The sequence below is a fragment of the Pleurodeles waltl genome, chromosome 9 (genome assembly GCF_031143425.1).
Source record: "Pleurodeles waltl isolate 20211129_DDA chromosome 9, aPleWal1.hap1.20221129, whole genome shotgun sequence".
Taxonomy (NCBI): domain Eukaryota; kingdom Metazoa; phylum Chordata; class Amphibia; order Caudata; family Salamandridae; genus Pleurodeles; species Pleurodeles waltl.
This window is the reverse complement of record NC_090448.1, coordinates 27,070,578-27,094,770: the sequence shown is the minus strand read 5'-3', so window position 1 is coordinate 27,094,770 and position 24,193 is coordinate 27,070,578. Positions and strand designations below refer to the sequence as shown.

The window sequence follows — 24,193 nt, the reverse complement described above, 5'->3', positions numbered from 1 at the left end:
ACCCTGTGCCATGCTGCACCGTATTTTAAATACGGCGCACATATGGTGGCGGTAGGGAAGCAGTAAAGGGTGCGAGAAAAGTGGTTTAAAACAAGCATTGGCAAAGTCAATAGGTTTTGCTTTTGCAAATTCTTCTGGGTTTGTCAATGTTTACTTAGACATGTTATATGTAATGTAAATTAGCACTTGTATAGCGCACTACTCACCCGTTAGGGTCTCAAGGCGCTGTACTCATACCGCTATGGAACCCCTCCTGGCTTTTCCCTGTGAGGCACCCACTCCTGAGCACCTCCAGGGTGAAGCCAGGCATCCAAGCGCTGTTGGGGCCGTTGTGGAGATTAAGCAAGCTATTGCCCAGAGTTGCAGAGTGGGACCCATGAATTAGATTAGGCACCGAGGCAAGAATTATCTGGTCAAGGGGAATTGAGCCCAAGACCTGCCGAAGCGGGACTTGAACCCTGGTCTTGAGCCAGATATCTGCTTCAGGGTCTGCCGCTCTAACCATTGAGCCACACTTCTCTATACAGCAGTACGATCTGCTGCACAACATGTCTTAAAGTTTTAAAAAAGCACTATGATGTGGCCTGCTTGATTGCATCACAGGGTGTTTCTTTTTTTTACTTTAAACCACAGCAGGTCACACTGCTTGTAACATATTTTTTTTGAAAATGGAAGTTTCCCTGTGTAGTGTAAGTGGTGCGCATGTAAAGCATTCCAATAACCTCGGGTCGACTTTGCGTTATATAAAAGCACCCCCAAAAGTAAATAAATAAAAAACATGTTACATAGCAACACTGTAACATGTTTTTAATTTAATTAATTTTTGGGGCGCTTGTTTTGTATAGCGAAAAACTCGAACAGAAGGTATTGGAGTGCTTTACATGAGCACCAATTACACTACACAGGGAAACGTTCATTTTTGAAAATTTGTTACATAGTAGCATGAGCTGCTGTGGCTTAAAGTAAAAAAATAATCCCTATGAAGAAGTCAACGCCAGTCGCTTCATAGCACTTTAAAAAAAAAACCTGCAGCCATATTGTATAGCAGCTAGCGCCGCTCTGCAACATGTTTTAACAATTAAAGTGTTCCTGTGTAATGCAAGTGGTGGTTATGTAAAGAACTCCAATACCCTTGGGTGGAGTTTGAGCTATCGATATAAAAGTGTCCACAAATGTAAGTTAGCACTTTGCACGCAACCGTATAACAAACGTTCCACACCTACCTCTCACATGCACGCTATTAACATCATTACCGCTTGTAAGGAACCATACAGTTTATTTGAAATTGTCATGAGCCTTTCTTCCTCGAGTGTAGTGATCAAGCTGGAAGTGACATTGCCTGATTTTATGATTAGTCACACCCTATATATATATATATATATATATATATATATATATATATATATATATATATATATATATATATATATATACACACACACACACAGAGGCCCCACTGACAGCGTTCATCATTTAGGAACAGGAGGATATGATAAGCAGATCGGCTACAGGTTCTCACAACATCAAGTAAGTGAGGGGGCTCCTTAAAATCGATCTTTCCCGCAACGTTTCCCACCGCTTTATGCCTATAGCATGGTAAACCCTGTTTATGAGGGGTTCTGAATGTGGTCACTTATTGAAAAAATGGGAGTCTTTGTAACTCTGGCCCGGGAACCTTTGTAACAGCTAATGAACGACGGGCTCCCCCTTCGTAAACAGTCTTCCCTGTTTTCTGTAAAATCGTCCACATGAGGTCTTCATATTGTGGCCCTTTACTGTGGTAAATAAGTAAATATGTGTAGTATTGGCCCGTGAGTACCCAAGACAACTGAAGGAGTGAGGGGCACGACGGTGAAGGGGGATAAAGATCTCCCAGTGTCTAGAAATTGAATGTGACTTATGGAGTGCTGGTCGTAATTGAAAAAAAAGGTACCTGCAAAAGGACAAGTAGCTGGCGGAAGGACACTGGCAGTGACCAGAAGCGGTACTTTGTCCAGACTCCAGATGACAGTGTGGATGGCAAAGCAGAGCAGGAAGTCAAAGCAGACGACGTGCTGTCAAATCAGAAGCCGGTATAATAGAGCATCGTTGGAATGAGCAAATGGTAAGTTCCGGCAAGTAAGGGCGGGTTCAAAGCCTCGTAAAAAAAAAAGTTTGGTTAAGAAAAGACTTTGCAAGCACAGCACACAAGCGCACACCCTGCATGCAAAACCTAAAAAACAAAGGGACAATGTGCAAAAATGTTTTTTGCCCCTGTTTTATGCATGGTATAAAAGTATTTTGAAGTTCTGCCCTGGTTTTCCACCAGATGTGAGATCAGTAACCACAAAACATGACGGAGCACAACTGCTGCAATGCCCCAAATCATGCAGACTCAAAATCATGCAGGCTCAAATCCTGCAGTACTTATAATCATGCAGGCTAAAATACTGCATACACCTGTTTTTCCCAATGTGCAAACCTCTAAATGGGACTTTAAATCTCTACATAAGTGTTGTTATTTGCTCCTTTTGGTGCTCTCTTGGTATCAATAATCAGTCATATAGACACAGGCTGTCCAAAACTAGAGTCGCTGTTGTGAAGTTTGTGTTGCAGTCCCAGGAGTCTCTTTCTTGGACCACTATGTCCTTGGAGATGACGTCTTAGATAAAGGCTGGCAGACTGGATGATGAGTTTAATATGATGGTTTTGGGGAAGGCAGATAAAGAAGGTTCATCACAACAGGTAACGTGGTCTCATCCAGCTGCTTTTTAGCAGCAAAAGCAGTTTTGTTGTTTGCTGATCCAGGCCTTTCAGTTGATCCAGGATACCAAAGCAGCGCATATTGTACCTTCTTGTTCTGTCCTCCACATCTGTTCTGGCTCCTCTGCTTCTCAAAGCCACTCCAGCCATTCCATCGCATCCTTTAGTCTGGCGATTCTGCTTTCAGCATCTGTCAATGTGGCAGACAACTGCTTCATGTGACTCCTTCTGACCCTGAAATCATCGTCCTGCTCTTGTGAAGTGTGATCAGTGTCTGAGTGGCCTGTTGCCCTTCTGTCCACTAATATGAAAGGAAGAGGGAATCCTAAATTTAGTCTGAGATTGTTAGACATGTCTGTGGCACCGGGAAGTGACCAACAAGTAGGTTGTCGAATGCTCTGTTGCATTTCATGATGATGACTTCTGTTGGCTAGCTGTACCTCTGGGGTCAAAAGATGAGGTTTTCACCTGAAATGTGGAAAAATTTGTGGGTAACTTCTTTCTCCTTCTCTTCTTCCTCTTTCTTCTTCTCCTCTCTCTCTTTCTTCTCCTCCTCTTGCTCCTTCTCATCCGGCTGCTCCTTCCCCTTTCCCTTCGCTTTCTCATTACTATTATTTTGTGTTCCGTGTGTTGTTATGTGCAGGGCATGGATTGCAAGGGGGGGTTCTGGTCCCACATTTAGGATGATAGTGAAATTGATTAACAATCAATGAAGGAAAATGGTCTCAAGAAACCTATCTTCCAATCAGCACCATAACACAGAAGGGACCCCAAGCGGCAACGGAGTTAAACTAATATCGACTCTTAAAAGTCACCCAAGCCCTTCCTCAGCTCTGAAGATACATGGAAGGCTACTCCTAGAAAGTTTTTCCCGCTCTTCTAAGTCACATGTTATGCATGACCAGTATCACAAGGGACATCCATGTGTACACAACCAGATGTGGCAATGAGTTGCACACTTCGAGGTGGGCCTACGCGTGTGGCATGGGCATATGATAAACGTGCTCACCCTGGTCCTTACCCCTGCACCTGAAGAGCCCGGGGGTGGAGAGTGGAGAAAGGGTGAGGGGAAAATCAACCTCATACTTCAGTTTTGTCTAATACGGCAACATACATGCACAGTAGGTCTACTGCCGTAGTCATCAAATGGCAACGTGCAAGGGAGGTGCATTTCTGTACTCATCAAAGACCTACATGCATGCACTGCATGTGCATTGCTGCATCCATTCCCACTGTATCTCATTATAAGAGTAAAAATTAAGTGCTACATATTGCAGGGATGTGCTTTTATTTATGCTCCATACAGCCGTGTGACTGGAGGGCCCAGGCACCGCTGGCACTGTGAGGGCCCCATTCCGCCCCCACCTGTATGCAGGGTGGAAAGAGCAATGGAGTTCTTGAACACCAGGTCAGTCTCCTGCCACGGGGTATCTAATGCACATTCTCATTAGTGAACACACAAAACATGCATGGTGCAGACAATATGCGCAGGACGGTAGCCAGTGCTTCATATAGTGGGTCCATGGTTACCACATTCTTTGGGGGGATGGAATGGGGGAACAAGGAGAGCTGCAAACATGAATCAAAGCAAACATTTTCATTTATTATTGTGTGCAAACCAGGCTCTGTAACAGCCTGGCCTTTATGGAGCCCCATGAAAAGAGTAATCAATGGGTACGAACAGCTTGCAAGGTACAGAGATAACAAACACATGGATCACAATGTTTTCCATCCAGTTAGACACTCAGAAGACGTGGTTGGACTGAAAACCACTGTCAAGGTATACAGCATCTTTTTAAAAGAGATAATCCTAGAAATGTGTAAAAGGACCAGCCTTTGCCCCACTAACTTCCCGAAGCTGATGAAGGCAATGTTGCAGATCCTCATGCATTTTACTCCTGAAAAAGTGAGGGAAACATTTTCCAACAGAAAGAAATTGCAACCTCTTTTTCAGCAAATCATTTCAAGCACAGTTTTGAGGGGTTTCATTCACTAATCTCTAAAGTTCCTGCATTAACTTGTAGGAACTTCAGATTGTTACACTAATTACAGCAACTTTTTAGAACATTATTCAAAGTATTGTCCAAAGTTGAGGCTTGCTTGCGAAAATCTTCTAAAAGAACTTCAATATCTTTTTTTAAAATAGGATTGATCATCGAATCATCCTGAAGTTATTGTTTTCAAATGTGCATTGTTTGTTAAATAATTAGGTTTGTTTAAGAAAGCACCCTTTTATGGAAAATGTTTAGCTAATAAAACCTTTACAAGAGATGGTACTACAAAGATTTGTTTGAATAAGAAACCATTTTGTTAGTGGTTTTAACACAAAAAATGTGTACAACTTAGGGGGGCGGCTCCTTCGCTATGGCGAAGGAGCGTCGCCCCCCTGACCAAGAGCCAGGAGGTGAAAAATGAAACAATAGTTCCACTGTTTCATTTACAGGGAGGGGTGGGGCTGGGCCACGGGAGGTGGGATGAGGGAGGAGTGTAGAGTGCACTAAGTGCGCATGTGTGTTTAGATGGCCTAAGACGGCCGTCCAGACACACATGTGCACTTAGGTTTCTCCAGCCCAGCTGTGTACACAGCCTGGCTGGAGAAACTGCACAGGCCACAGGGTTGTGTTTAGCATGTAAGCAGCGCCAAGATTGCTGGGGAGCCTGTGCTGGTGTCCCACGTAGATGAAAGAGGAGCGCGAGGCGGCAAGAGACGGCAGTAAGGTAAGTTTCCCCGTCTCCCCCCTCCGTCTCAGTCCCATTCCCCTCACCCCTCCCCTTGAGATTTGCGGTGGCCGCTGCTGGAACTTAGTAAATTCATTAAACAGTTTTCATGTACACACAATTTCAGATGGTGATAAAAAATATTGCAAAGCTTTGGTGATTCCACAATTAGGCATGGTGTTATGTTACACAGTTTGAGACAAATGGCCTCATTACGAGACTGGTAGCCTTGAGACCGCCAGCCTTGCGTTGGCTGTCAGGACCGCCGCTGCTGTGGTGGTCTGACTGCCACATTAAGACCCTGGTGGTCAGACTGCCAGGGTTCCGCTGTCTCCGCCGAGATCGGTGATCCTGAGGGGTTGACGGAGGGTGACCATCACAATCTGCTAGGGCAGTGGTGCATGCAGCACTGCCCTGCTGATTATGTCCTCGTTCTCCGCCAGCCTTTTCCTGGCGGGTTTACCGCCATGAAAAGGCTGTCGGAGAACAGGTGCCGGGGGTCACAGGAGGGCCCCTGCACTGCCCATTCACTTGGCATGGGCACTGCGGGGTCTCCCTGCCTAGCACCCTCGCAAGGTTCACGGTCTGCTGCACCCGGCAGGCAACAGCATTGCTGCCAGCTCGATTTTGAGCCGGAGACAATGCTGCTGTCTGATTCCCACTTGGCTGACAGGAGGAAACCTCAGCTTCGGCCCCTCAGCCTAGCGGGAAACTCCTAATAGGTCCAGCGGGGTGGATGCCACTACAGCAGCGATTTTGGTGGATGGGTTATCCGGTCCACCAAACTCTTAATTAGGCCCAAAGTGTGTCCAGCTGCCAGACATCTTGTCTCTCATGAACAAATTCCTAGTTGCTCGACCTCCTGATGCTATGGCTCTGCAAGGATATGTGTAAGGGGAAGCTTGCCCATCCTACCTCCGTAATACTGGTTTCCACACTCTTGATACTTTGTCTGGCCTTCTTCAGGGCTTTCTCCGCTGCTGTTGTTTTATTTTTTGCTACTTCCAGGCTTTTCTTGGTCTCTGAGATACTTCCTTCCACTGCTGTCGCTCTGTCCCTATAAAAGAAAATACATGTTTAATTTACAAAAAATACTCACAACCTCAATTATTCAGGAGCGGACAGGGTCTGTTAAACTCAGATGTTGTATGGCTAGGTGTAAAGTGTTAGCGGATCACTGCTCTTTGATTACACAGATCTCTTCAAGCTGAACTCTAAAACTGTGCAGCTGGGTGTGGGTCATCTGAGTCGTAAGAAAATGAGGCACCTGAGAAAAATTAAGGGGCATATTTATACTCTTTTTGGGCCGAATTTGCGTCATTTGTTTTACGCAAATTCAGCGCAAACTCAACTCAACTCAACTCATCTCCTTCTAAATATAGGAGTTTGCACCATTTTTGGGATAAGTGAATCTACCTTGCGTCAATGAGATGCAAGGTAGGCGTTCCCATCCAAAAAATGGAGCTATCCCCATAGCTCCATATTTATGCCTCCATGCTAAAATGACGCATGGGTGGGAGGCAGGGCTAAATAATGGTGCAAAGCTTGCTTAGCACCATTATTTAACACCTGGGTCAGACCAGGCATTAGGGGACCTGTGGAGCCATTTCCATGGTCAGACACCATAGAATGGGTCCACAGGTACCCTCCCCAAACCCCAGGTACACCCCCCACCCTCACCAGAGGGACACCAGAGGATAGGGGGCCCCATCCCAGGTAAGTCCAGGTAAGTATTTTTTTACATTGAGGGCCCTAACTTGGAGCCCCCTACATGGCACAGGGTGCAATGGCCATGTCCCCTGTGATGGCCATTGTGGTGGTGGGCATGACTCCTGTCTTTCCTAAGACAGGAGTCATGTTTATGGTGGTTGTGTGGCAGGAAATGGTGCTAGTCTGGTTAGAGGCATTTTGTTTTTTTTTGCATCTAACCAGGCTAGTATAATTTTTTGAGACACAAGCTCCTCCTTCCCTACCACCACCCCCATCTGGCTAGTGTAGTTTTTCAGGATGCTAGCCGGACCTTACCGCCGACTTGCACCATTTTCTTAGCATGATGCCCAGCATGTGTCTGAGAATGACGCAAGCCGGCGGTAAAGTTTTTGATGCAAAACTGCGTAAGTGCAGTTTTGCACTAAAAACTATAAGTATATGTCTAAGTTCCTTTGTTTAAGTCTTGTGGGTTAAGCCTTGTTTCACATAGGCCATTAGTATGAACAGAGCATGGCCTGTTACCCACCCTATGCTTTACATTTAGATCTAGGTTAGTTGAGTAAATGCAGACTCGGTGCTGGTGTCTATATTATTATTATAGGGAATGAGCGCTAGGTCAGGAAGCTAAACTTCATCGCGTATCGTGCCTCCAGGCAGTGTGGCCCAGAGCACACGCTGCTAGAGGCACGGAGCAGCGATCCTCTTCTATGTAGAGCGACAGGAAGAAGCATGGCGGCCATGTTGGAGCAATCAAAAACAGTGACCATAAAATGTTCTTTCTTCCTACCTCCCTCAAGTCCACATTGCTAATGCCACCCTTAAGCCACGTGCATCCTTGCTGCTTCAGTGTCCTTCCCATCGTTGTAGCATGCAGGAGCCACTCTTGTCCCCATTGCTGTTTCAGAAGTGAGGGACCTGGGCTGTCACTGCTCCACCCAGCATAGGTAGAGACCCACGTTTGGGATGGGGGCAGCAGTTATGGCTGGTGGCTGATCAGCCTGCGGCTCCAAGGTGATTTATGCTGTGCCGAGGCAGCTGCAGTGGTGCTCTTTGCTGTGTGTCTTTCTGTTTCAAACAGGCAGAATCTTTGACACTCCTTCCACAAAGTCAAAACATAGAGCTCGGGGTTAGAATAAATTATGTGTTTTAGTAAGACCTCATAGCATGAGCAGCATGAAAGAATATTTACAAATTCAGTCTCCTGAGTATTGGGGTTTCACCATAAACTTTAATTTATTGTATCATTTTGCCCTGCACTCTCCCAAAAGGATTTCAATTAACTGGCCAATCTATTTTGTAATAAAGTTGCTACTGTTTATTCTACCTTCAATAACTCTACGACACTCATTAATTCAACTACAGAAACAATGGAACCTATAGGGAACATGACCTCTTTTCAGCCTCTGGAGACTAATTCTGTTATGGCTTTATTAAAAACCGTCAAGTCGGGTTCTCCTACCGACCTTGTGCTACCGGATAAGTTATGTTTACTAAGTGCAACGTACACTCCTATTCTCATTGACTTGATAAATACCTCACTAGCCAGTGGTATGGCCCCAAGGCCTTGGAAACACGCTAAAGTATTACCGTTACTTAAAAACCTAATCTGGAAGTTTCTAATTGGGCTAATTTCTGCCCAAATCATTTCAAATTGTTTCAAATCCTTGGAAAGTACACTAATGTCCAGCTTTCTGTTTTTTTGGAATCCCACAATAAGCTCCATTCATGTCAATATCCTTTTTGACCTGAACATAGTACCAAAGCTGCGTTGTTAGGGGTTACTGAACACCTCAGGCCGGAGCTGGACTCGGGAGGCTCTGTGGCCCTTATTCTTTTGGGTGTAAGTGCTGCCTTGATACCAACCATATCCCATCAGGTGCTCCTCAAAAGAGTAGCGGAAGCAGGCGTTCACAGCACTGCTCTCTTATGGTTACAATCAGTGCTTAATTTGTAAATAAAAATGTGCCGGTGCACGAAGCCCTTCTCTTAAACACACAGCCGCTGCAATAAAATGTGTGAACATGGAATACTGAGGCAGCATAATCCTGAAGCCATCTCGGGCCTCTTCAATCCATATAAAGCCACTCCCTGCCCCTTCAGCTCACTCCTGCAGCTTTCTGCTTTCTCCCTTTGTGACGCTTTTTCGTTTTTCCCTTCATCCGTTTTTCCCCATATGTGTCTTTTGCTGGCAGCAAAGGCTTGAGGCAGAAGAATAAGCGCCGGCCCTCAAAAATAAGTGCTGGTGCTCAGCACCGGAAACAACAAGCACAAATTAAGCACCGGTTCCAATCTTCCTGAACGATCACTCTTACCAGCTAATAGCCAAACCTTAGGAACCATTGGTATACAGCTTGTCCTACTGAGTTCCCCAAGGCTCATCACTGAGCCCAACTCTATTTAACATTTATGTTAGTTCATTGGCAGACATAATGGAAAGCCGTGGACTGTCTCCTTACTCTTATGAAAATTATATTCCGATTGCCCTATCGCTTTCACCAATGGACAACAACTCTTATTCCAACTTGGTCTGTTGTTTCAAGGAAGAAGCGAACTGGATGGGTCGTAACTGCCTAAAGTTAACCAGTAGCAAGATGGAAGTCTTACTTTTAGGAAACCTACCCCAACTCTGGGGTCCTCATTGTTGGCCAGAAGAGCTAGATAATTGTCCCATTCCTAGGCAGGTGGTTTAAGGATCTATGGTTTTGGCTGGATGATAAATTGAATATGGAGCAGTGAATCACCAAGGTAGCTTCACGCGGTTTCGGCCTGCTCATATCCCTAAGAAAGATCCAATGGCTCGAACCTCCAGAGGCTCAAAAGACTGTTGTTCAGGCCCTGATAACTTCTAGACTGGTTTATGGCAATGTCCTATATCTGGGCGCTACTGACTCTTGCATGAAGTGATTGCAGATTGTGAAGAATGCAGCTACTCACTTACTTTGCCAAAACCTTCACAGCACCTCTGTCTCTGAATATGTCTGTGCGTTGCATTGGCTTCCTATAGCCAAACTAACCAAGTTTAAGGCGCTATGCCGTGTATTGAAGCCAAGCAGCAGATTGGGCCTATTTGTATTTGTTCCTTAATTCACCCCTGCATTGCCATGTGAGAGCTTCGGCCAGGAGGTGCCAATTTGGCCACTATTACTAGAATAAGACTAGAGAGACAGGGCGGGCGGTCCTTCTCCTTCCTGGGACACACACTATGGAACTCGCTACCTCTTGCACTTCAATTTTTTAATTCCTATCCCTGTGCAGGAAGATGCTTAAGGCCTGGCTCTGCTCGATTAAGTCTCGTCTACCATTGTCCTCGATCCGCTAGGAAGCCTCAGTGGGGTAGCCATGAGCTTTACAAACTGTATTGTATTGTATTTAACTTGTCTTGCTGAACCCCATTTCATTGCAGAGAAGCTGGGTGTTATTGCTCAGTAAACTAATGCATCCACTGCAGGAAACTCTCATGATCATAAAGGTAAACCCTGACAGGACCACTCAGTCTTTCATCCTTCTCGGGATGATGAATTGAGTATCAATGACCTGGGTAAGAATAAACAGCTGTTCTTCAGTGCTGGAGGGAATGTGTGCTTTACAAATACCTGTGTATAATTGTATGCACAGCTGCTGTCAAGTGCAGTGCTGACACTTTGCTGTGTGAGCACACTGTTCCAAGGGAAAGCAGTAGGATACACTTATGCATTCTCCCATTAATCCATCCATCCACCTATTCGCTCCTTCATCCAATTTTTCGTTGAGTGCTGAGATGAACAGGAGGAGTCCATGGTGGCTCAAGTTGATGGGAAGAGGTAGAGTTCAACTGAGTGTGGGGTGAAACATTCTTATTGGGTAATATTTCCGAACTCCTCTGATTGATGCCACAGATCAGATGGGGGCCCATTAAAAGTGTCCAAACTTCAGGAGTGTTTTCAGACTGAAGCCCAAAGCAGTCCAGAGTTCAGGGCCATGGACACCCAATGACCAGCAGCCATGTTTTTGTCATCTGCATATTTTTTGTTCGATGAGCCGCTGATTGGCAAATCATCCTTCCGAGCTGGCCTGTAATAGGGCGCTTCCAGAAGACCCTTAGGATTTTTAATTTATTTATGGATTCCACTGGGACCCAGTGGAGGTCTTTCCTAGAGGCTAAGGGGAAGTTTGGCTGCTTAATTTTGCAGTCTATGCAGACTGTAAACTATCTTTTTTGGAAGCCCTGCTTTGTAGTCAACCAATCAACCTGTTAAACTAGGGTGCTTGTCAATTCTACTTGATGAATGGATTGCACATTGCACAGGATCTTCCTGGACAAGTTCAACTGGAGGTTAAACAGCATTAGCTTGTGGGGGTGAAAAAAAGGTCTGTATTGATGAATATCCCCAGGATTTTTCCTAGGGTTGTGCAAAAGCTCCGTAATTTACTTTCGTGTAATGACATGAAATGTCGAAAAAATGACATGAAATTAGGCGTAATTATGTAAAATGCAAATCTGTCACTAAGCACTATATCTTAGAGTGAAATGTGTCTGGGCATCCATTTTAAATACAAGGACACATTTTCCGGTAAAAAGTAGTGAGAGTGACCAACATCCGTTTGCGTTATTATCACACACTTGCACTAAATTGTCTTTACTGCAAACAGCAGGTAATTATGAGAAGATGTGTAATGGCATAGTTTCAGGAATTTTCCATAACAACCATATGCAATTACCATATTTATCGGCGTATAACACGCACTTTTTCTCCCTGAAAATAGGGGGCAAATGATGTGTGCGTGTTATATGCCGATATAATGTTAAGGACCCATAGTACATACCGAAATTTAAGTTTATGAGGTGCGTGTTATACGCCGATGCGTGTTATACGCCGATAAATACGGTATTTCCTGACCCTGTCGTAACTGGGAAAGTCTAGCCGTAGTGGCCAAGCCATGTCCTCCCTACATATCGTGGCACTTTTGGGGCTTACTGGGAGGCATAATTTGAGCAACTAGATCTATGAAGCTATACTGGCCAGTGTGCCCATCATTCAGAAAATGCAATATGCCTCCCCCTGCCCAGGTGAACAGAAGCTCAGAAGTCATGGTTTTGGACCCCAAAACTGCATCTTCTCAATGAGTACAATTGTATTTATTCCAGCCCTGCCATCCTTACACTAATTTTCACCTCATGATCATGCAGGGAGAAGGGACGGGGACATGAAGTGGCATCTTAGCCAAGGAGGTTGGGACTTTGGATCACCTACACTTGCCAAAAATTACCACCTACCCCCATCCACAGCAAGAACAATAGGGGCAGCTCCTCCATTAGAGCCTAGAAGCGTCACTGCACTAAGTAAAACGTCCCGACACACTGCCCAAAGATGAAAAATAAAATGGTAATAAAGTTGATTTATTACCATTTTATTTTTCATCAACCTGTCCTGAACCGAGTGTCAAGACGAGACGGGCCAGCTGAGTGGGAGCAGCAGGGAGGAGTGGGGGCTGCATGTGCACTTAGGTTTAAATTGCGCATGTCATTTTGTCCGGCTGTCTTGTGACGGCCAGCCAGACATGGGCATTTTAAACCTCTCTAACCCAGCTGTCTTAGAAAGCTGGGTTGAGACAAAGCACAGGCCTCCTGTGCCCTTGGGAGCGCCAAGAGAGGCCACTCCCTCCAATCCTGGTGCTTCTCTCATGTTGGTTAATAGCATGAGAGCAGCACCAGGATTGGTTAAGGGAGTTGGCTGGGGCCCACGCTGGAGCCTGGACGAGAGGAGAAGAATACAGGAGCAGAGCGAAGAGGACGTATCGTGCAGCACACAAGGTAAGTGACTTTTTATTTTATTTATTTTATACCATTGCTGCCTTACATGTAGCACACAGGCATGCACTCACCCACCACCCATTTGTCCACCTCACCACTCCTGGTAGTTGCCAGCAGCCACTGAAGAAAAAAATCATGTGGAGCTACCTCACACCCTGGGGAGGTTTTAAATGGAGCCCGACAGTGCAGAGCGCACACGCATGAGCTGGACACCTGCTCTGGGCAAGGGTTTCCAGATAACTGTGTGATAGTGGTTCTTCACCTAGTCGCCACTGTGCGTCACACACCAGCACCTTGTGAGTTGGTAGGCCTGCCTATTCACTTACTTGGCAGCCACAGCCTGGTTCAGCAGCTCTTTGGCCACTGCCAAGCCCTCGGAGGTGCTGTTGAGGATCTTATCCACTTCGCTGAGGTTGCTGATGCTGTCCTTGATCTCCTTCACGAGCTTCGTGATGTCACCAGGACTGGCTGGTAGCTGGATGTTCAGGACCTGCCGAGCAACCAGCTCAATGCTCTCTGGATCCGCGCCTTCCTCTGCAGACGAACGAGACAAGAAAGGCATGAGTGTCGGAGGGTGCCATACAAGAATACGTATGGGCAACACAAAGCCTGAGTGCTGGCAGGTGATGGGAATAGCGAAGCATATGGAACAAGGGTAGAATAGTTAATGCATTGTATTGCTATTGGCTGATGGGTTGAACACATATTTATAGAATGTTCGGTGTTGCCCTTGACATATGATAGAATTTCTGGTGAATGATACAGCTCATGAGATGGATCAGTGCTGCTATGTGATCGATGCAAAAAGAACAGATAATGGACGGAATATTGAACAATGCAAACATTCACCCCCAGTCAGAGAATCTGGGCTTAAATCCATTGTTTTTTTGCTCGCCATGCCACCCAAGTTGTGAACCAGCCATATGCAAATCAGTCTTGACCCTGCTACTCATGGGAACAGTCCAGCCCGAACTGCCAGGCCAGGTCTTCCCTGAATCAGAAACAAGCATCCTGGGACCGGTTTCAGGGTATCACCCCTCATCAGCCAGGCTAGCTTGAATCCAGTGGCACAGTGAGCACGTGACCCACGTTTGGGCATACCCTGGCCACTTAGGGCTATGCTATGTGATGGGCAGCACACACGCTCTGTGTCAGTCATGGTGGGTGATAGAGAAAAGACGTGTGATATCGAAGTCGTGGTGAGATGAGGGGTAGAGCACACACAGATGAGGTATGGAAGCACTGATAGTGAAGGTGCAGAACACAAGGGGCAGATTCCACAAATTCCCTAGAAGTGCAGTGAGCATTTGCACCTATTTTTTCTGCCCTTACGTATTACAAGACGGGGAAATCTGTAATGCTTTCTTGACATTGTGCAGTTGTGAAATGTGCGCCTGTGCAATGCGGTGTTACAGAAGGGGCCGTGCAAGCGTCTGCAGTACTGTTTATGATACACAAGAGCCACAAAAAGTGGGTGCCGATGCCCACTGTGCCAGTGTGTACGTTTGTAATCTGCTCCCTGGTGGCTGTTGGTTCGGGATGCATTGCTGGTGAACAGAAGTGTTGATGGGCTTCTGAGGGCAACAGAGTTAGGCATTGAAAAGGGTGGCCCTCGTGGATATTGTGTGATGTTTATCAACTTGTCGTGTCTTAAGCACCTTGCAGGGCTCCGAACCTAATTTAAGTACAAATTACACTTCACATTCCTATAACATTCAGGGCCAGATGTACAAAGCCATTTTGCGTTTGCAAATCCTGCAATTTGGAAAGTCACACGGTTTATGACTATAAAATAATTTTTTCTATTTACTAAACCCATTTCGCGAGTGGAAAAAGCTTTTCCAAACTTCCAAAACGAAAGTCTGGTCTCAAAAGTTGGAGGGCAATTTGCTCCTATTGTCTGCTACCGTTCTTGTGCGGAGAGTGCTGCTGAATGTTTACAGCAGCAATGCTCGGGCAGAAGGGGTTACATCTGTGCAGTGAGACAGAAGAGGGGGAGAGGGAGAGGGAAGACACCATCTGAGGACTGAAGGTAGTGTCACTGTAAGGGATGCCAACACAACGATAATTGTCGAACAGGAAAATACTCTGACACAAATATTGAAATAGGGGGAAAATGCCGCCCTCCTGTGGCCACAATGCAGAGCACAAGTATTTATTTGGCCTGTTCGTTTCTTTCCCATTAGTTTAGGCGTGTGCCTTAAATAGTGAATCAACAAGCTCTGCAAAGCCAAAAGGTCTCGCCTTTGGGACCTACTGGCTTTGCCAATGGTTTTTTGTGATGCTGTACACCATGAGTACCCACAAACATTTTCCCAGGGGGCCAAAAAGTGTGTGCTGTGGTGCTGCTGAGGGCTACATTGATGTAAGAGGTTGGGGTCAGGGGACAGGTGGATGGAGGGTGGGTGTGGGTGCAGTGATGGACGTACATGGCGTGGACTTGTGCAGCTAATATGAGGTTTTTATTCTGTAGTGCCCTCTGAATTATGCCTCAGACACTAGAAGAGACAAAGATTTCACAATACTGTGCGATGCTGTATCTAAGTTGCTGTCCTTGTACCATACCAGGGGAAAACCTTTTCTGCCTCGCGTCACAACCTTTAGTGAATCAAGTGCGCAGAGAAAGTAAATTAGTTGTTGATTTGGAATGACGTAGAATCTTAGGCTCCCAGGATCCGTTTTCCTTTAGTTTCTCATCTGTAAACATTAGGAATGCTTGGAAACTGTCTCTGTTGAAGTAGCAAGTGCTATAAACGCACTTTGTTGAGACTTGCACTATAAGTGTTGCTGATAAAGGGAGCATATTGGGTGGTTCATCAAATAGTCGTTTGTAATCTCTGGCACATACTTCCTTCATGTCTCTTGATTATATCACTGGGTAGGTTTTGGATATTTGTGGAATGTGGTCCTGCACCGTTTTCAGCTGATCCTATTAAAACCTGTTATAATGTTTTGTTGAGATGTGAATTACAAATAACACCGTACATATGCTTCATCTTCGAAGACTCGTCGTTTTCAGCCCCAAAATGTTAACACTGAGTACTGAAGTAAAAGCTGAGAAGTGCCTGAGAGATATTTGATCAAAATGTATTTAAATCACAGTAGGCTGTTTCCTTCAGAACTAAGATAGTTGAAAAGGTGTGTACCAACACTACACAAAACCAGACCAGAATACCTCAACAGCTGGCTCTCCTTCTACACCCCAACCTGACAACTTCGCTCCGCTGACCTTGCCCTCGCCACTGCCCCACGCATCCACAGAACGTCTGCCGGTGGCAGATCGTTCTCCCATCTCGCCGCCAAGACGTGGAACACTCTTCCCACCCACCTGCGTCAGACCAAGGACCTCCTTACCTTCAGGAAACATCTCAAGAGATGGCTGTTCGAGCAGTAGCAGCCCCCCCCTTAGCGCCTTGAGACCCTCTCAACAAATACTCCGATTGATTGATTGATTACCAACAGGGGCTCATGCATGAATTGACATTTTGTAATTGGCATGCACCTGCTACGATGGAATAATTTTCAGAGCGGGGGCTGCCAATAATGTTGCATAACTCAAGTTATAGGGATTGTGAAAAATCCATGTGTCACTCAAAAAACAAGAGTAGCCAACGCACTCAGCAGGAGAGTGGTACAGATGTACTTTGTAGCCTGTGGAATATTTTGGATCACACTGCCTCAACTTATCACTAAAGCATGGTCTGGTAGCACACTGCCATTACAGACAATAATTTTCCATTGAAATGACCATTACATTACGTTACATTTGCACAGACATACAGTTTTACTGATAAAACTATACAGCACACACAAGATAATCTGTGAAAATCAGAATCTCCTAGTGTATTGATGTGTTTTGATTGTATTAAAATCTTTGTTTCCACCCTTCTTCAGAATTACAAAAAAATCCTGCTGGCCTAATTTTTATATATTCTGAAATATTTGTACAGTTAATTTACAGGCATTTAACTTTTGTCGATTGCTAGAAAAAAATTACATATAGCCTTTCCTTTCACACTTCCTATAACCAGCAAGATTGTCACAAGCATCTTTTTACTTTGCAGTCAGAGAAATAAAAGTAAACACCAAGCTCCCTTTAAAAAGAATAAACGGCAATTTGTTGGTAAGACAGAACCTGAAATTGGAATTCTGTCTTTGAATGCACAACTCATCTGACAAGATAAAAACAAAGCTTAATGGCCTCTTGATTGCTCATTTAACTTCAAGCACCCTTCTCTCCCCTCGTTCCAGAGCCTATGACCTGGGTGTGAAATTGGGGAAGAGGATTGTTTAAGGTGCACTATTGCTTAAGAGCACTAGCAAAAAATAAACAAGCTGGTAGAGAAAACATTGTTCCTCACAGGCCTGCGAGATTGATGAACTGGCAGTGGCAGAGATAATTACAATCAGTCAAGCAGAAAGATAGGTGACAGGACACCTTTTTAAAAAAATACAGCACGTTTACTGCTTTCTGAGCTAGCATACAAGGGAGTCAACTGAAAATGCATGTACAGTGTGGAGTGCCTCATGAAAAAGAAAAAAAGAGTTCCTATAAAGCGAGCACTCATAGAAGAATACAAGGTGCCAGTCGGAGAGGTGGTAAACAGGCTATGCTCCATGGGAGAGACAAAGACATGCTGGACAGCCTAAAACAAATAAAGCCAGCAAATAGAAAGCAAGCAAACGTGAATGACAAGACATAGAGCCAATGGTAAGCAATAAGAGGATTGCATTCCTTGGGTAGCTTTTAGCTTGTCCCCACAATATATCTTTGCAGCCAGACAGCTGAACTTATTGGTAGGTTCGACCTAAAAATTGCATTTTATGCTTGTAGAATAATCCTGCAGTAACATCATGTGAAAAGGTCCAAGACTGATGAAGGCGGATGGTGGATTGCTTTCTACTGCTCACTGTAATACATGTTTCTGATCGTCATTTTAAAGTTTGAGGTTCACCAAGCCCTTTCACTTTTAATATATACTATAGATACTTACAGAGGCTTTCCATGTGCTCTCTTCATCTATTGGTCTGCTGTAGTGCCATTCACATTAATGCTTATAATCGATATACATGTTTTAAAAAAAAAAAAAAAATCCCTTTATTTATTTTTAAATACACTGCAAATATACAGTGGTTGCATTGGCAATTGGGTGTTTTCCATGAAAGCCTACCAACCCTCCAAATCCCCAAATGCCCGATGTACAACCCCAGGTCTGTCTGATGCTCCCTGACAGCCACAATATATCTCTCCAACCTCAGGACCAGCGGATCAGCCTTGAATGTAGTGAAGAAACCCATGATGGAGAAACAAATGCAGATAAGAAATGATATCTTCCCTCTCATGGGATTTTCACTATAATTCTTTACATTTAGGACAGAAGAGACTGGCGTACCACAACGTGCTAGGAGGGACGGAGTGGCGTGCTCCACTTGATATTCTGCCTTGAATTCTGAATTTACACCACGGTCTCTAGAGCAAGTGTGAACTGGTTTCCAGGTGGCAGCACAATGAATCTCATTGATGGAAAAAATGACTTAGGAAGGTGTTTCATTTGAGTAAAATACAATCTAGGTTTTCATGGAATGGGACACTAAGGATCTTATTCCGACTGTGGTGGTCTTGAGACCTTCACATTCGCAGTAGTGGTCGCACCATCGACAAAGTGGTGGTCCGACTGCCATATTACGACTGTGGTGGAGCCGCCACGGTCAGACCGCCGGCACTGCCAGGTTGCTGCCGGTCGACAGTCTGGCTGTGCCGGCAGTCTTATTCTGCCAGGGATTACGAGCCCCCTCTCCACCGGCTTTTGCATGGTGTTTGTGCCACCATGCAACGGCTGGCGGATATGGGGTGCCAGGGGCCCTATGGGGGCCCCTGCACTGCCCATGTACTTGGCATTGGCAGTGCAGGGGGCCCCATGGACAGCCCTGTTGCGCTTTTCACTGCCTGAATTACAGGCAGTAAAAAGTGCAACGGGTGCTGTTTCACCCGACGCACCGCAACATTGCAGCCGGCTCGATTACAAGCCAGTGTCAATGTTGTGGCCTGTTTCACGCTGGGCCAGCTGGAAACTCGTAATAGGGCCGGCGGGCGGAAAACCGGAGTGGTGGTTTTCCGACCCAAAGAGTTTGGCGGGCGGCCTCTGCCATCCGCAAAACTCTTAATAAGGCCCTCAATATTCTGACAACATAAACATATGCAAGAGACTAAAGAGCATGTTGTAGTCCATTTAGAAACAGAGGCACCTCCATCTGGAGTTGCAGCAGGACCACTGTTTCTTTGAAGGTCTTGTATTTAAGCAATCCATATGTACTATCTCAGTACAATCTAAGTCATATCCGAGCGACATAATGTCTTTGTAAAAATTACTCTTGAGGCACTGTGGGATTAGCTAAAAATATAGGTAAGTAAACAGCTTGATTCAAAGAACATCTGATATAATTCTATGAAGAAATGAAGGGTAAAAGGGCAACTTGCACCTGTGATAAACCATGTATGGCTTTCCTATGAATATAGAATGAATTTCTCTAGCATTCCTAGTCAATGTTATAGCCATGAAAAGACAAAACTTACAAACCATATGCATGGCTTTGCAATGGGGGCAAATTTACTTAGCCAGAAGCAAGCCGTGCACACCTAGAAAAGCTTCATAAAGAGGAAATAGTTTAGGCAGGTATACTAAAAGTCTTTAAGTGCAGAACTGAAGAATTACCATAAATGGGGTTCTATAGTAATTATAGGCAAATCAAATGGAAAAGACTGGGATTGAAGGTTCGGCATTGCAAGCAGGATCATTTAGGATAGATGCTGCAGACGGTTTCCCACCATTAATGCATAATCTCCTCAATTGGAAGGTGTGTGCATCCTTTGTGGCATCTTTCTGGATATTTGTAGGGCTCTGGTAGTAAGACTAGATGTCAGGTTGCCAAAACCAATGAAATTGAGTTCTGGTGAACAGTTTTACTCCACAGCTTAGGTTAAAGGTCCTTTCTACATTGGAATTTCCATTATGGTCATTCTGAAAGCTGTAGAAGGTCTAGTGAGCAAAGTTGGTGGGGATGACTGAGGACAACCAAAATCATCTTAGTCCTGGCACTAATCATTCTCCACCCCACCCAAAAGGACAATGAAACTGGAGGAGAAGTGAAGAATGTTTTAATTAATCAAGAGGTCATTTTCCAATGAATTTCTCAAATCTAATTGCCCTGTAGGGAATTTTCCAATGAGCTTTGCAGTAGAACACTGCATGAAAAGTGTGTCCCGTATGCTTTGTCTGTCTCAGCAAACAAATCGATGTCTAGAAAACAAACCACACCCTTCAAGGACCGTGTTGATGACATCTGATTTAAAGACCCATTTGTTCTCTCCAGAGGCATCCTGCTAAGTGCCTGCTGGTCTGCTGTGGAATATTAGTCACTTTAAGGCCCAATGCCAGATGTTCTGTGTGAATGAGGGAATGATCTCATTCCTCCCTGTTCAATGAATGAATACGTTGCTGTTGTGTTGTCTGTCCAGAGGAGCAATATGGGCTGCATCTGTTTAAATATTTTTATAAGTAACATATTTTCTGCTAGTGACCAAGAGCCCTGGAATGTGGCATCACAAGTATGGGCTTCACCAGACTTTAAAAGATGCATCAGATAGGATCTTTACTTCTTGTTCTTGGAAAGATTATACTATCTCCATTCATGATGTGGGCTGTGTGTAACACTGCCACAAATGCTCTTGAGATTTCCAACTGTCAGTCTTGTCTTCCCTGTGTCCATGGTTTGATGGAACTGGTTTTTTAGTCATTCGTGTTTGAGCCTTGTATGATGTCAGATCCAAGAAATCATGAAAGTGCCAAACAAACTGATTCCAAACACGCATTTTAATGTTCTTGCTGTCAAAACATAATCAACAAGGAATCTACTTGTTCTCTGAAGGAGAGTTAATCTCTTCTCTAAATGAAATACGCTTTTCTGTTTCGGTCCTTCGAAAAGATACTTTCATTGATGTGTTTTGTTTTTTTTTTCTTTTTTAAATATATTTTTTATTGTGTTTCTAAAGTAGTATGACACAAAACAAGAGACAACTCCGACGCATCCGGCAGAGTAGCCAAAGGACAGGGTATAAAAATCACATCAAACATTAGAATCTGATGAGCAGACACATCGTGCCCAGTGGCGATAATACCAACAATACCTTGCCAATGCAAACAAAGTGTAGGCGAACAAGAGGCAAAAAGACCAATTATACATGTCCCATCAGCATCTGGAAACAAAGGGATAAGAAAGAATAGCCAGAGAAGAGAGAAAGAAAAGCAGGAAGATTGAAAGAAGTTCTCGCATCTATCACAGCCAATCCGAGCAAGTCGAGCGTATTCTCATGGTAATAAAGGGGGGAGAAGGGAGGGGATGGGGGGGCACCAAAGCAGGCAATGCTAAACACCAGTTGCCTACACACCATTCTGCTGCCCATGTTCAAGGATGGTCTGCAGAGGGGACCACACATCCTTTGGTCAAGAGATGGGCAGCATCAGCTCCCAGTAAGCTGCTAATTGCTCCTGGCAGTACACAGCATCCCGCAGCTAATCCTGGCAACGAGGGTCCTGCTTTCTATCCGAGCACATCGCCACTCTGCGCTTCACCAGCACCAAAAGCAACCCCACCAATCTCCTGTTCTCAGGGGGAATCTCCCTAATATAGCCCAAAACAGCAAGTGTAGGAGATCTCAGTAATTTGAGCCCAACCATATCCTCCAGCGCACTCAGCACGTCCATCCAGAATCCCACCAGCGCCCCACTGCCCCATGCAAGGTGCAGGAAATCCGCTTCCCGCGCCGCGCATCTATTGCATCGGTCATCAGACCGATCGCCCATCCTCTTGAGGCAGCACGGCGTGTAATGCAAGCGGTGCAGAAATTTAAAATGCAGTAAGCGTAACCTGTAATTGGGGGAGAGCTCCCGCATATGCTCACAGCAATATCTCCATACATCATCCATCAGGGTCTCCCCTACATCCAATTCCCACTGCGCTCTTGCCCTAAATTATGCCACGGGTGCTGTCGCTGCATACACACATGCAAGCTGGTAATAATGCTGCGGGGAGATGAGGAACTATACAGTAACTCCAAGACGCGACTTGCCGGAGGCGCTACAGGGAAAGTAGGGTACCTGGATTGCAGGAATTCCCTGATCTGAAGGTAAGTGAGCCGATACTGCATGGTATCGCATAGCGCGTGAAGTGCAGCTTTGGAAGAGATAAATAAGCTCTCAGGGTACTAGGAGCCCAGAGTCGTCAGCTGAAATTCCGACAGACGCCGTCCAACCGGCCACCTCCTAATATACGCAGGTGCACAACGTCTCTCACCAGCACCGAGGGCATGAATGGCACCCTGGCTCCAGCCCACTGCAGGAGCACCCGCCAGGCCCGCACCATGCATACCACGGTATTCACGCCCCACAGCTCAGAGCGAGGCTTATCATATAACACTCCAGACAGTCGGGCAGACCAAATCGAGTCCTGTTCCGGAGCCAAGTGCGGTAAATATTTTATGTGGTGTGTCCAGAAATTTGCATAATGGGCCTATGTGCAATTCTCACAGAGTTCCAAATCCGGAGCAGCCAATCCGCCCAGCTCGAACGGCAGCATGAGCATCTCCTACAATTTCCTGGGTTGCTTACCAGTCCAAACCAAGGAGATAAGTAAAGACCTAAGCTGGAAGTGAGCACAAGAGGGATGTTGGTAAACAGATAGAGAATTTTGGGCAGGACCACCAACTTCGCAATGGCTATACGGCCAGTCAGCAAGAGTGGTAAGGAGCGCCATCTCCTGACCTTGTCTTCCAGCCATCCAATGGCCCTATGTGTATTGGATGACCATAATTCATCTAGTTCCCTGCACACCCAAATGCCCAGATATCGGACCGTACCTTCGGCCCAGCTCAGAGGATATCTCGAACAATACTGCACCATGACAGCCGACAAAGGCAAGATGATGGACTTAGACCAGTTGATAGTAATCCCAGAATTCCGACCGAAACGTGCGATCGCATCTAGAAATAAATGGAGGTGGGCCCAGGGGTCCCGTACATATAGAGCAACATCATCAGCGTACATAGAAACCAAGATTGGGCGTTGTCTAAATGCCAGACCTCTATGATAATGATGCTGTCTCAACTGCGTGGCTAGTGGCTCCATCGCCACTGCAAAGAGGAGGGACGAGGGGGCAGCCCTGTCGGGTACCCCTAGACACCGCAAAAGGATCCGATGTCATCCCATTAATTCTCAACCGCGCCATTGGAGCTGAGTATAATAGACAAATTAATTGAATACATTTGGGACTCAAACCCATCCGTGCCAGTAGGCCAAACAAATATGGCCATTCTAGAGAGTCAAAAGCCTTAGTGGCGTCCAAAAAAACAACCGCAACTCAGTCCTCTGGAGGCACCATCTACGATATCACAAAGAAGGTGAGAAGATTATACAAGGTCGAGCGACCATTGCATGAAGCCTGATTGATCCGGGAGAACCAAAGACGGGAGAAGAGGCTGCAGACGCATCGCCAGAAGCTTCGCTAAGATCTTGTTATCCAGATTTATAAGTGACAGTGGCCTATATGAATCACAAGAGCACGAGTCCATACCCGGCTTCAGTATAGTACCTATAAGGGCCTCTCACATCGACGGCGGCAGGGTGCCACATTAAAGCGCCTCAGCACACACGTAATAAATGCGGGGCCAACAAATCCACATATTCCCTATAAAAGGCCGCCGTGAGCCCGTCACGGCCCAGAGCCTTATCCCCGGGCAGGCTGCGGATGACCTGTACTATGTCCGCAACAGGGACCGGCAAGTCCAAATATTGCCGGTGCATGTTCTCCAGCCACAGCAGGCTGATATCCTCAAAGTAATCTGTATAGGACTCCGTGCCCGGGCTTTCCGAGGTGGAATAAAGGGAAGCATAGAACTCAGTCAGCACATGCCTGACTTCGTCCACACCCGCCCGACAGTCGCCAGCGGAGTCCAATAGCTCCACAATATAATTTCCAGCTCACGGTCGATGCAGCATTTCCGCCAGCGTTCTACCAGTCCGCTCGCCCTCTCCATACCGTCGCACTTTAGCCTCTTTATCCAGAAAGCAGAGCGCCGCCTCCTCGTACTCCGACAGCCTCTCCCGGAACTCCGCCAGGAGAGCATTCGACATGCCGGCATATAGTTGTTTCTCTTGCGCAATGAGCTGGGCCTCCAAA

The 24,193-nt window shown here is 45.6% G+C and overlaps 1 protein-coding gene across 2 annotated transcripts in view; it reads right to left on the bottom strand.

Moving 5' to 3' along the window:
* The window catches only part of LOC138258878 (laminin subunit beta-1-like), a 382,113-nt gene that overhangs the window by 25,905 nt on the left and 332,015 nt on the right, over positions 1 to 24,193 (bottom strand). For both annotated transcript variants that reach the window (XM_069206183.1, XM_069206184.1), the window contains exons 31-32: positions 13,288 to 13,495; positions 6,376 to 6,517 (exon numbers count right to left, since the gene is read on the bottom strand). In XM_069206183.1, the coding sequence (XP_069062284.1) occupies positions 6,376 to 6,517; positions 13,288 to 13,495 (350 nt within the window). The remainder of the gene's footprint in view (positions 1 to 6,375; positions 6,518 to 13,287; positions 13,496 to 24,193) is intronic.